This window comes from Lampris incognitus, chromosome 10 (genome assembly GCF_029633865.1).
Source record: "Lampris incognitus isolate fLamInc1 chromosome 10, fLamInc1.hap2, whole genome shotgun sequence".
In the NCBI taxonomy this organism is placed as follows: Eukaryota; Metazoa; Chordata; class Actinopteri; order Lampriformes; family Lampridae; genus Lampris; species Lampris incognitus.
This window is the reverse complement of record NC_079220.1, coordinates 10500878-10514596: the sequence shown is the minus strand read 5'-3', so window position 1 is coordinate 10514596 and position 13719 is coordinate 10500878. Positions and strand designations below refer to the sequence as shown.

Below are 13719 nucleotides of genomic sequence, written 5' to 3'. Positions count from 1 at the left end.
GAAAGACTCACACACACACACACACACACACACATTTCTGAAACATCCAAAGTGGACTCGGTTCTTTATTTAAGAGATGTGGGCTGTAATGACAGCGGTAAATCAGGGAGATGCTGCTTTTAAAAGTGCCTGGGTAGGCAGAAAAAGAAAGGGGGGGGAGAAAAAAAAACACAACCCCAGCGAGCGGAATAATTCCTTGGGCCGATGATTTATTCCACTCCACAAAACCCTTTTTATTACCTCCATACGGTCTGACATGGCAATAATGTGGTTGTGTTTTGTTTTAATAAAAAAGCCAAAGCCCACATTTCAGCCATGTGCTAGATAAAGAGGCGGCGGGGCGAACAGAAGATAGCTGGTGTGCGCGTCCGCCCGGGCCAAACCAAAACTAAAGACGACCCAACTCAAAGGAAATCATCAAGCCGTTCGGCGAACGCCAGAGAAATTGGGATCAAACGTGTGCACAGAGGATCTGGGAGCGCGGGGTGGGAGGAGGGGGGTAGGAGGTGGTGGGGGGGGGGCTCATTCAGCATCATATTTGCCCTTTCGGTTCTCGAAGGAGAAGCCGGCTATCTCTTGAGTCTCTCATCCACGCCGCTCTATCTCTCTCTCCCTCTCACACACCCACACAGAGACACAAAGGCACAGAAATTAACGAGAAAGATCTGGAGATAATTGTTTTACCATGCTATAGCTCACTCACCCCCTCACCCCCCCCCCACGTGCACCGCTAAATGTCCTCTTACGTGACAGGCTCTGTGCCTTCTTACTTGTAACACTTGCATAGGGCAAGATAATTAAGAGCACATTCTACACTCGTCGTTATGACTGCATGCCCCCTTCACTAACGGCCTGATGAAAGAGAGGGAGACGGCGGAGGGGACGACGGAGGGGACGGCGGAGCGAAGAGGGGGCCGAGGAGAGTCACGAGGTACCGCCGAACGCGGGTTGACCCCTGGCGCTAACACCGGTGACCCACACCACCTATGACCGGACTAATCGTTTCCTTCTCGGCTGCCCTTAAAACGTGCCCCAGTTTCCGGTGAGGATGCCACCCCCCACCCCCCCCCAAAAAAAAAAAAACTCTGGCTAGCTACCTGACTCACAGCTCCTGCAGGCTTCTTCGGGTTCAGCGAGCAGCGTGGCCCGCAGGGCCTTGTCACAGGCGGGGAGACGCGCCGTGCCCCATTAGCCGCCGCCGCCGCCGCCGCGGCCACATATCCGCCAAAAAGGCTCCGCACCCCCCCTTCTTTTACCGGGGCCGAGTGAGCGAGGGGTTGTGACAAGCTCCGAACGGGCTGCCGCACACCGAGGTTACTCGTCTCCGGGTTGGGGGTGGGGGGGTGGGGGTGGGGAAATCTTATCCTTTATCTGACGTAAAAAAAAAGGAACCAATTTCTCCACTTTGCTGAGAAGTAGCAGAAACACAGAAGAAGAGAGCCTTGGTGAAGATGTGGTTTATTTGGAAAAACAACAACAACAACAACAACAAAACAAGCACAGATACTGGCAGTTGCGAGCAAAGACTGACGGTTGCACGTTTTTCAGACGTATATAAAAGCAGCAAAGCGAATCAAGGGGAATGTGTAGGTTGGAGGGGGGGGGGGGCGTAAATTTTCCACTCACGTGCAAATTTTCCACCACACCTCACTTGAATATCCATCAAATGCTGCGCTCCTCTGGCGCCATGGGCGCGGGTGTGGGCGCAGCCTCGCTTACCCTCCAACCATCTACTTACATAAGATCAGCCGGTCCTTTTCTCTTTCTTCTCTTTTTTTCCCCCCCTTCATTCCGTCTCTGCGGTGATTTGAGTAACTGATAAACGTGTCCCTCACGGTGTCCAACGGCACGTCTCTCGAACGATATTACACAGTGACTAACTCCAGCCCCGCCGATGGATGCGGTTAGCGGTCAGCTGCTGCAGCGGTGCCTTGCCATTTCCACGCACCTTTGATTTATCGTTGATTTTCCATTTACCCTTCCCAACACTGAGGGCTCGTGGGGGCTTTTTTTTATTTTCTGTTATATAAAACACGTCTAGCGTCGACACGGGTGCGCTTTCTGATCAGCAAAGGGAAGTTGAATCAGTTCATCTGGACGCGTTCATTGAGAGAAACGTGTCACCAGTGACCTCCTCAGTCTAAACTGACTGCAGGTGTCCCCACCCTTACAAATAATACAGTGGCATAACGACCGAAACCAGCAACCAGTTTGATATGCAAATTACCGTGGACCGTTAACTAGAGTTTCGATGTCCATGTGTACTGTTCACAGAGGATTTGGGAGTGGTTGCAATCACGGCATTGTAAGATGGCGACCGATGTACTCTTAGCCTCCCCCCTCGGTTCAGGGATGGTGGTTCCCTCTGCACATAGATGGCCTCTTTGACCCCCCGTTCAAACCAGCGTTCCTCCCTGTCAAGGATGTGCACATCCTCATCCTTGAAAGAGTGGCCCCTGGCCTGTAGATGGTGTAGACTGTGGAGTCCTGGCCTGTAGATGGTGTAGACTGTGGAGTCCTGGCCTGTACATGGTGTAGACTGTGGAGTCCTGGCCTGTAGATGGTGTAGACTGTGGAGTGCTGGCCTGTAGATGGTGTAGATTATGGAGTGCTGGCCTGTAGATGGTGTAGACTGTGGAGTGCTGGCCTGTAGATGGTGTAGACTGTGGAGTCCTGGCCTGTAGATGGTGTAGACTGTGGAGTCCTGGCCTGTAGATGGTGTAGATTATGGAGTGCTGGCCTGTAGATGGTGTAGACTGTGGAGTGCTGGCCTGTAGATGGTGTAGACTGTGGAGTCCTGGCCTGTAGATGGTGTAGATTATGGAGTGCTGGCCTGTAGATGGTGTAGACTGTGGAGTCCTGGCCTGTAGATGGTGTAGACTGCGGAGTGCTGGCCTGTAGATGGTGTAGCCTGTGGAGTCCTGGCCTGTAGATGGTGTAGACTGCAGAGTCCTGGCCTGTAGATGGTGTAGACTGTGGAGTCCTGGCCTGTAGATGGTGTAGACTGTGGAGTCCTGGCCTGTAGTCCTGGCCTGTAGATGGTGTAGACTGCAGAATCCTGGCCTGTAGATGGTGTAGACTGTGGAGTCCTGGCCTGTAGATGGTGTAGACTGTGGAGTGCTGGCCTGTAGATGGTGTAGAGTGTGGAGTGCTGGCCTGTAGATGGTGTAGACTGCAGAGTCCTGGTCTGACATGTTAGCTCTCCTGTGTTGTGCCATCCTCTTGGCCAGCGTCTGTTTGGTTTCCTCGATGTACAAGTCACGGCAGTCCTCCTGGCACTTAACAGTGATACTATATTGCTCTGTTTGTGCCGGGGGACCCGATCCTTGGGGTGGACCAACTTCTGGTGCAGCGTGTTTTGGGGGTTGAAAGCAACTGAGACAAAGTGTTTGGAAAATACGCGTCTCAACTGTTCCGACACTCCCGCCACATACGGACTCACCACTGGTTTAAGCTTCGGCAGCTGTTGTCCTTCTCCTCTCGTCGATCGGCTGGCCCACTGTTTGGGCGTCTTCCTGGCTTTGACAAACACCCAGTGAGGATAACCACACTTAACCAGGGCCTGTTTAATGTGGGGTTTCTGCCCTTCCCCGGCCGCTGTGTCGGTGGGGACGTTGTCAGCTCGGTGGTACAGCGTCCTGATGACTCCTAGTTTGTGCTCCGGTGGATGATGAGGGTCAAACCGTCAGTACTGATCAGTATGTGTTGGTCTATGGTAAACATCAACAAATCAAATGTCCCCCTATCACCAACTGCAATTTCACAGTCTAAGAAGGCTAACCTGTCATTTTTCACATCCTCCCCGGTGAACTTGTTGTGGTTGTCCACACAGTTAATGTGGTCGGTGAAATGTGCTACATCCTGAGATTTCATTTTAACCCAGCTGTCGTCCACAACTCTGAACCGATGGCTAGGTGGCGCCCCTGGATCGGGCATCAGAGCCCTCTTTTCCACTTCCTCCATATACAAGTTGGCCACCATCGGTCAGACTGGGGAACCCATAGCACACCCAGGCTATGGGGAAGTACACAACCGTGTACTTCACACACTGCCCCCTGTATGTGAAGTACATGGACTCAAGACACAGCTTCAGGAGCAGACACACTTGGTCTCAGTGTTTTTGTTTTTTTCAATTTCCCCCCCCTTTTTCTCCCCAGTTGTATCTGGCCAATTACCCCGCTCTTTTTGAGTCGTCCCGATCGCTGCTCCATCCCCTCTCTGCCGATCCGGGGTGGGGTGGGGGGTACCCGGACCAACCGGAGGAGGCGCTAGTGCAGCGACCTGGACAAATACCCACATGTGACTTCCCACCCGCAGACACGGCCAACTGTATCTAAAGGGACGCCCGACCAAGCCGGAGGTAACACGGGGATTCGACCCGGTGGAGTGGACCGCCACGCCACCCGGACTCCCACTTGGTCGGTGTTAAGGGTGGCGCTATTGCTAAGGGTGAGGCCAGGCCTATTTGCACATGGAACCGGTCGTTGGTTTGGGCCGTCATGCAGCTGTACTGTTCATAAGGGTGGGGATGCCTGCAGCCAGTTCAGACTGAAGATGTCACTTCGATGAGCGATGAATCGGTTCATCTGGATACAACGTTAATAAGCGTTGTAACGTTGTATCCGGATGAACTGATTCAACCTCCTTTGATATCGTAATGCCGGGTGTGGAAAACATACGGGTCGCACGACACAGCTTTAATTCTTCTGAAAGTTAAGTCCTGTTCCCAACCCGAAAACAAAAAAAAAAGTTCCTCTTATCTGCCCGCTGGAATATTAATAGTGAATCCCACACACATGACCAACAGGGCTGAAGTCAGTCACACATCCCCATTTAGAAAGGTCAGACACTTTAACTTTTAAATTAGCCTCATGATGAGTTTGACCTGTTTCGCGGCGCTCCGTGTCAACAATAGGCAAAGCGCCAATAGTTCAACATCAGTCATTTGGGGTCAGTGGCTCAAACCGGCGATAAACACCATCATGTGATGTTGACGGGGTTGATGGTGACATTGTAAACGATGATGGATGGGTCTATTAATAAACCTGACAATATACCAGCCGCAGACACAGAGGACAACGGACAACAACCGCTGTGAATGAGAAGCCCCATTATGTCCCAGGGAAGGAGTCAGCAATCTGACGAGAGCCAGCCAAAAGAGGGCACTTCATAAACAAACCCCATCTCTCGCTCTCTCTCTCTCTCTCTCTCTCTCCTCTCTCTCTCTCTCTCTCTCTCTCTCTCGCACCCTCCTCCAGATCGCCAACCGCTACTCGTTTCTGCTGACTGGCTGTTCTGTGGAGTTGTGAAGGTCAGAAGAAAGACTGCGAAGTGAGAGAGAGGCAGGCAGAGCTCCCGGGCTCGAGGCTTTGACCTCTGATCGGCCCTGACTGCCTCGGCCACACTGACTCACAGCCAGGGAGTCTTCTTGCTGTCCAGAGCCCTGCTTTATTTATGGAGGAGGAGAAGAGGACAGTGGGTGTTGCTGTCGAATGCTGGCCGCCCGGGTCCGACAAAAAGCAGAGTTGTGCAGAGGTGGAGAGGACAATGGGATGGTTTGAGAAGAGGAGGTGAGGACAGCTCTATTCCCTACTATAAGAGTCTTATTGTGAAGGCCTGCTATGTTAGAGGTGGGAATTTATGGGGGGGGGGGCTCATTTTGCCTGGGTTGTTTTTTTCAGTGAAGGAACTGGCGATACTGCATGACTGGAGAAGGGCGAAGATGTGCAGAAAAGCTTTTTCCACATTTACTAATGTCTAATGTCTCACACATCTGCAACCCCCTCCCCCCCCCACACACACACACAGATGGACATGCAGACCCACCCATAAACATCACTAAGCATTTCCTATTTGTGCAGGGAATGGTGCTCCGATAGGTTTGTCGGTCTGAATGAAAAAAAAAACAAACAAACTTCAGGTTGAGATGTGGAACACAACCAATTGCAGTTTCCACAGAAATAAATAAAATTAAAAAAAAATCCCTTATCTTCATTATTTGTTCACTCCACAGTCAAAGACTTTTCGAACTTGTGGATACTCCGCCCAAAAAGATATATATGCTTGTTACACACACACACGCACACACACAGAGCTCTCTCTTATAGCAAATAAGCTTCGATCCACCCTCAGGCCTTGCCTTTCTCAACTCACCCGGGAGCACGAGCAGGTAACAATCAGTTAGTCTTGGCCGGCGTCCATCCAATCCCAACTGCGAAAACCATGTCTGTTGCCAACAGGCTTGTTCCACCCTCGACCTCTCCGAGAGACAACGCCAAAAAATATGCAGAAAAACATCAACAGCAAACCTTAGTGTGGAGCAATAACCGGGAACCTCTTCAAAAGAAAAAAAGGAGAAACATAAGAAACTTGACTAACTAGTTCATACCCACTTTAAATATAACTACATTACTTAATATTAGATTACATCTATTTTGTTTTTCCCCCAAAACTTGCAGCCCCGGAGAGCTGCAGTGTGTAACCGGTTACCACATCCCCGACTCGAAACTGAAACCGCTGCAAAAAAAAGGTTCACAGCAATTCCTATATGACATACACGGCGTACCGAGCGAAGCGATAAGCGTACCAAAGTCTATACACAGATCACGAACCCGCACCATTCTGCACACGCAGCGCCGTGTTCAACACGCTCCGCTCTCCTCTCGGTGGTGGTAACCTTGGCCGCTTTCTGAACAACGCCGGGGAAAATGGCAGCGTGCCACTTTCCAAACATTCCCGTAAACACTCGCCGCGGCGGACCCTAACGTCGTGTTTTGCCCAAACGTCACTGGGGACCGTGGTTAACCTCTACGCGAAGCTGATAAAACCTAAACCTAAGCAGGGCAGAGCGAGATAGCAGGGGCAGCATCCAGCGCCCCGGAGAGTTTACAAGCGAGGTGGCAATGCGGAGGCCCAACACTGCCAGTAACTGTTGTTTTCCTCTGTTTAGGTCACCTTCCCGTGGTTACTGACACACAAAAAAAAGAAGAAGAAAGAAGTGTAGAATCAAACAGTTAATCTGAATGCCAGAGAATTACCTGAGAAATGACTATAATCATTCTAATCAGGGATGGAGGCCTTAAAATGTCGACTGGGGGAGGTTCAGGTTGCAACTCGAGCCCTGAGAAATCGGGCCAACTCCTCCAAGACGATCATAAACTGCTGTTTGCTTGCGTCTGTGACAGCTTTATGACGATCTTGCGTAACCTCTGTCCTGACACGAGTATTACCTTTAGGCCTAAACATGATAACAGGGTCTGCCTGAGCAAATGTCTGTTTGTACTGTTTACCACAAATACATGTTGTCACAGGGTTGTTGTTTCTGTTCCCTCGCCTAGGGAACGTAATGAAGGCTTGATCCAGCTCTCGTCTCCAGCACAGCCTGGATCCATGCTGATACCCAACGTGTGGATGAGACTGGCAAAGCCCGAATAATCAGAGGCGGGGTCGCATTTGCATGTGTAGCCGTACACCTATTTGAATGTACGCTGTGTTATACCTCTTTTTTTTTGTTGCATATCTGTGCAGCGCTCTTGTTTTGCATATTTCACATGTGCATCGCTCGTATGTCATTTCATAGTATTATGTATCTTCACTTGCAAAAATCTTTTGTTCTATATGCCCGCACGTGGTTCGACACTTATTTATGAGTGCTTTAGTATCGACGCGTTTCCGTGCAAAAGTAAAGGTTATTGAATGTGTTCAGCGTCAGCGATTGATTCCTTGGAAGCGGCCAGATGATTTATCTTTTGTTGATGCAACGCTGACCATGTTGTTTGAACTGTGGAAGGATATGGGATACATCTGGGTTTGTGTGGCCATTGGGGTGGGTGGGGGACTTACGAAACAGCAGACAAAGATTCTCTTCTCAACCACTGAAACAGGTGCACAGCACCACGCTTCCTTTTCCTACACACTGTATTCCTGGAGAGTGAACCACAACTGATCCGCCTGCAGAGCAAAACAACATTCGGCGTCATTTATGTTAACTTGCCCTTGTATTAGAACAAAGGGGGTAATTTATCTAACACGATTCCTCCTGCGTGAGATAATGACGTGTTTTTGCTCGTTTCGTACATGGTTTCTTGTAATTGCCATAAATGATTACAGGACGAGGATAATGGTTACTCAAGGCAATGCACAAAAATATTGCCATCCTTGTTTCAAAACCCCGTCAAATGACCTGTCAGGGACGTGATTTTTTCCCCCCCTAAACTTAACATCAACACGGCGTTTCCTGTTTCAAGAGTGTATAACTCACTTTAAGGGACTATGAAAACATTTAGGAGTCTGCGGGGCGGTTGAATCAATCAAACGTTGATGAATCAGGGGACATTAGTACTAAAAAATGATTTGCTATAGCCACTTACATGCTTAACGTCTATATAACTCAACTTTTCTGGTGGTTGTGGGGCAAAGATCTTCCCAAAATTACCTCTTGGTTTCCCGGTCAGCGAGCACAGGTGGTGTCCAGTGGGTCGCAGATGTCTTCGCTTACCTCTTTTCACCCCCATGAAACAGAAAGCCCCTAACTTAACACATGGGTGGCATTTATAAAGCAGGAATGCCGCTGGAATGGGGCCTAGGTGGGATCGGCTTCCCGGTTGTCCCGCGGAGGAACTGACACGTCATCGTGCCCATATAAGGACTTGGCACTTCCTCCACGGGATGGGCAGCGATAAAGCCAAGACAATGTTTAATTCATATCTAACCAATCAATCACCGGGTCGCCGATGGAGTAGATGTTCGCTAAAGGCCTCGAAGCGCTTTTTTTTGGTTTTGTTGTTGCCATGTAGCCTACCCTTTTCCTCAGCCCCCCCATACACTGATAAAACAACAAATGCCACCATGTTTTCTACACTTTCCTCGGCCCCCATACACTGATCAAACAAATGCCACAGCGCCTAGATGGCCATTAACTAGAGTCGATTCAGTCAAGATGTCGGAAAGCACGATTAGATCCGCGGATAACTGACGATACGGACGAGCGAAGCGCTTGTTGACCGACTAATGTCACATCTGTCACGGCTAAATGTCAACGTGTTCTCTTTCCTTTTTCGGTGAGTCTGGTGCGTTGCCGTTGCGGGATGACAGCGGACCTCGCCTCGTACCTGACCAAACACGAAACAGATGGAACCCTCGACACGCACACGAGCGCCGGGAGATTCGACGCTCTCATTCGCCGGGCGATCACGGGCGGCGCGCGCTTGCCTACAGGCTTGTTTACAGTCCCTCATTTCCCGACATCCGCGTCACTTGACGTTCGGCCGTCGGGGGGCGGGCGGAGAGAGCCGACTGTCCAATCGGGAGTCAGACGCGCTCGCCTTTTTTCGGCGCGCGTGTGTCGAGGGCGCGTATAAAGCGCACCCGGCGACCGTCCGAGAGCGCCTGTACGAACGGCACGGACGCGAATGAGAACGCGACGCGTTTGCCGCCACGAGAGATCGCGAAGAGAACCGCAGTCGCGCGTCGGACAGCGTTTCCTCAGCTGCCTGCGAACCGAACCCGAAGGGACCAGTGTGCGCCTTCGATTTCCAGGAGTTTCACTCTCACTTTTTTTTTTTGGGGGGGGCGGGCGGTGAATTTCTATTCCGTCTTGAACTTGGGGACCTTGCCAGCGTCGATGTGCGCTGTCTGCCGGCACTGACATTTTGTTGATTACCCAGAGACTGTGTTTCTATAAGCAACCGGTAAGCTTACATTTCCTACGACTTTATGTCTACAAAGATGGAGCAACCTTTTTATCATGACGACACGTTTCTGTCGCCTTACGGCCACTCAGATGCAGCAATGCACGACTACAAACTGCTAAAGCAGAATATGAATTTGAACTTGACAGAGCCCTATCGCAACCTGAAATCCCAGCTGAGAGCCGAGACAGACCTTTACCAAGGGGCGCACCAAGACGTGGGTTCGCTGAAGCTCGCATCCCCCGAGCTTGAGAGGCTCATCATTCAGAATAGTAACGGTGTGATCACCACTCCCACCCCGGGCCAGTACTTCTACAACAGAGGCATCACCGATGAGCAGGAGGGCTTCGCCGAGGGGTTCGTAAAAGCTCTGGACGAGCTGCACAAGATCAACCAGATGCCCCCTCCCAATGTGTCCATCGGAGCCGGCGGAGTTACGACGTGCTCGGCGGCGGCCTCTAGTGTCTTCGGCTCCTCCCTGCAGCCCGAACCTCCCATTTACACTACACTGAACGCCTACTGCCCCAACACGAACCTCTCATCCGCATCCAGCTACCCCACCGCCACCATCAGCTATTTGCCGCCGCACCAGCAAAACCACCATCAACAGAACGCACAGCATCCGTTTCAGCATAGTCTCCCTGCGGGTGGTCTTCATCCACAGAGGCTGGTCGCTCTGAAAGAAGAGCCTCAAACCGTTCCGGATCTCCTCAGCAGCGACGGCTCCCCTCCAATGTCCCCGATCGACATGGAGAACCAGGAGAGAATAAAGGCCGAGCGGAAGAGGCTGAGGAACCGACTTGCAGCCACCAAGTGCCGGCGGCGCAAGCTGGAGCGCATCGCTCGGTTGGAGGAGAAGGTGAAAGTGTTGAAGACCGACAACGCGGGCCTGTCCAACACGGCGTCAGTGCTACGGGATCAAGTTGCCCAACTCAAACAGAAAGTCCTGACACATGTCAGCAGCGGCTGTCAACTGATGCTCACAAGCAAGATGGAGGCATTCTAGGACGGGAGACAAATGCCTTAGAAGTAATAACACTGGAGTTATGTTCTACATGAGCAGCACTGGAATACAGGCTTATGTTGCTGTTGCTGTTAACAATGGCAGCAATACAGGGCCGTGAGCCATATGTAGACAACTCTTAGGCTGTTTAGGGTGAAACAGACCGTATGAAATGGTACTTTCGGATGCTGGTCACCGCTCAAAGGACCATTCAGCCCTCATAAGACCAAGTCAGCATCTTCAGACTGAACAGAGACATTGACCAACACGCCAGACACAGCTCAAGAAGTCTGGTTTAATAACTGCATAAAATGGGAGTCATTACTGTTTTCCTTTGTACCTTTGCAACCGATGTTATTGTCATGCAATGCTGCATTTATTCAATGTGTAAGTTATTTGGTTTGTCAGGTTGATCCCGACAGGCTTTTACCATGTCATATGTTTACAATGTCTTTTTATTTGTGATGTGTATTTAAGTAAAGTGTGTTGAAAAATCAAGTGGACCACATGATGTTTTGTGTATGTGTGTGTGTGTGTGTGTGTGTGTGTGTGTGTGTGTGTGTGTGTGTGAGGGGGGGTGACACAGTCCACTGAAACGCGTGGAAATCATCTCAAGATCAGTTCGGTAAGATCGATCCTATCCCAACGAGTGATAAAAATGTCCCAGCCTTTGTCGCTGTTCCACTCTATTAAATGAGAAAACACGTCCCCAAGTTTCAGTCGTCCCCCCCCCCCCCCCGTTTCGTTCGACAGGACGTCAAGCCTTTTCCCGTTGCGCGCGCGGCTGTTTCCATATTTGGGCATGTTTGTGCGTGCGCCGTCATTCGGGGGAGGCTTTCAGGGAACCCCCGCCCCATGTCAGCGAATAAGATCCGTTTCGGCTGACCCGCCCTTCGAGCCCATCGATAAGCCCTCGCGCACGAACGAGAGTGGCGGAATTTCCCCAGTTTGAAAAGGATGCGAATCTGCATTTTTCTTTTTCTTTTCTTGTCTTTTTTTTCAAACTAGCCCGAGAGTCGACAGATTTCGAGTTGGATTAAGCCACGGCCCAGGGCACAAGGTAATAATAATAGCGCGGATTAAAATTCAAGACGTGGCACGAAAACAGACCCGGGTTTAATAACAGGCTAGCCCCCCCCCACAGCCTATAGATGTCATACGGGACCCATGACGCGTGTTTTGTGCGACACGACTCTCACTTGGGCGCTCTCGGAAGCTTGAGAACAAAAACAAAAATAAAAAACACCTGTACTTCGTCTTGTTGTTCCTCACGTTGACAGAAAGTAAAACTGACGGTGCAGATTCAAGTCGTCGGAAGGTGGTGGTGGGGGGGGGGGTTCGGTACGCTTCATAATTCAGCGCTCACATGTGAGGGGAAATGACAGCGACTTTGGGAATGTCTGGGGTGTCGCGGACACATCAACGCACAAATATGTGCGACGGCGGCCATCACAAGAGGCGGGGGCGGAGGCGGGGGCGGGCGGGGGCGCGGGAGGAAAGTCCCCGTAAAATAGGCTCGGACGTTAGCGTCCATCAAAAGTTCCGTCCCAAAGTTGGTTCAGGCGGTTAGGTTAGTCAGACCCGTGCGGGGTTCGGCTAGAAATATAGGATAACACACACGCACACACACGCACGCACGCACGCGCACACGCGAATCCAGCGTTATCTCGCTGTGCTGGCATAAAGAAACGATACAGCTCAGCCGGCCTGGCCCCCGAAACCGCTTCCACGACGGTTTACGTGAGAAGCAGAGAGAGAGAGAGAGAGAGAGAGAGAGAGAGGGGGGGGGGGGGGGGAGGGAGGAAAGCCGTTTTAGAAGAATCGCCGAGCCCGGTGGTTTCAGCGCTTTCTCACCTCGGCTGTTTTGGAGAGAAACGCTTTAGCCTACTTTCATCTGACACGCACACGAAAAGCCCGATTTCCATCAATAACAACCTTGATATTTGTTTCCATCAGGGCGGAAACACAATTATGGCGACGCCCACACAAGTCCTCCATAATGCCAGGGGACGCACGCGCGCACACACACACATGAATGTAATGTAGCCTGAATAAATATAATTCACAACTTTAAAAAACACGTTAGCCACAAAGTACAAAAAAGGAAGATATCACACGTGAAGACGCCTACTCAAATTACTCACGTCATTTTTGGCTATTTTTGTCATATCTATCTATCTATCTATCTATCTATCTATCTATCTATCTATCTATCTATCTATCTATCTATCTATCTATCTATCTATCTATCTGTCTGTCTGTCTGTCTGTCTGTCTGTCTGTCTGTCTATCTATCTATCTATCTATCTATCTATCTATCTATCTATCTATCTATCTATCTATCTATCTATCCTCTATCTGTCTGTCTGTCTGTCTGTCCGTCCGTCCGTCCGTCCGTCCGTCCGTCCATCTATCTATCTATCTATCTATCTATCTATCTATCTATCTATCTATCTATCTATCTATCTATCTATCTATCTATCTATCTATCTATCTATCTATCTATCTATCTATCTATCTATCTATAACTTTGTTAAAAGAAACACTCAGCAGTGGGAGAGGTGCTCAACAATAAGTCAGTTAAGTTACGGGGGAAAGAGTGTAGCTTTACTGACAGCTGATGACTGCTTATGGCATGAAACAGGCTTGTACGGTCTCATAAAGAATTTACTGGATTATTTTGCTCCTTATTTGTTGAGCACTTTCCCCACCGTTGAGTGTTTCTTTTAACAAAGTTATATATCTATATATCTCTGTATATAAACCCCTAGCCCACTAGAGTTATTTGACATGACCTTATACAGGCTAAATGATGCAACGCCTCCACCTGGAATAACAAAACACCCCCTATTGTGTGTAATTATCTCCCAGGAAAACCAAGTATAAATTCTTTGTGGAAAAAAACAAACAAAACACTACAGCTAGAGCATTGTGTGCGCGCGCACCCACACCCACACACACACGCACATGCACCCACACCCACATATATATATATACACACACACACACACATATATATATATATACA

At 50.0% G+C, this 13719-nt stretch overlaps 1 protein-coding gene across 1 annotated transcript; it reads left to right on the top strand.

Moving 5' to 3' along the window:
- The first annotated feature begins 9370 nt into the window (after positions 1 to 9370).
- Positions 9371 to 11190, top strand: junbb (JunB proto-oncogene, AP-1 transcription factor subunit b). The gene has a single exon (XM_056287337.1). It carries the CDS (start codon positions 9715 to 9717, stop codon positions 10693 to 10695), a length of 981 nt encoding a protein of 326 aa, XP_056143312.1. The 5' UTR covers positions 9371 to 9714; the 3' UTR covers positions 10696 to 11190.
- The last annotated feature ends 2529 nt before the right edge of the window (positions 11191 to 13719 follow it).

Bases quoted from the DNA above. Each gene is read 5' to 3' on its own strand.
- junbb (XM_056287337.1), top strand. From the start codon at position 9,715: ATGTCTACAAAGATGGAGCAACCTTTTTATCATGACGACACGTTTCTG.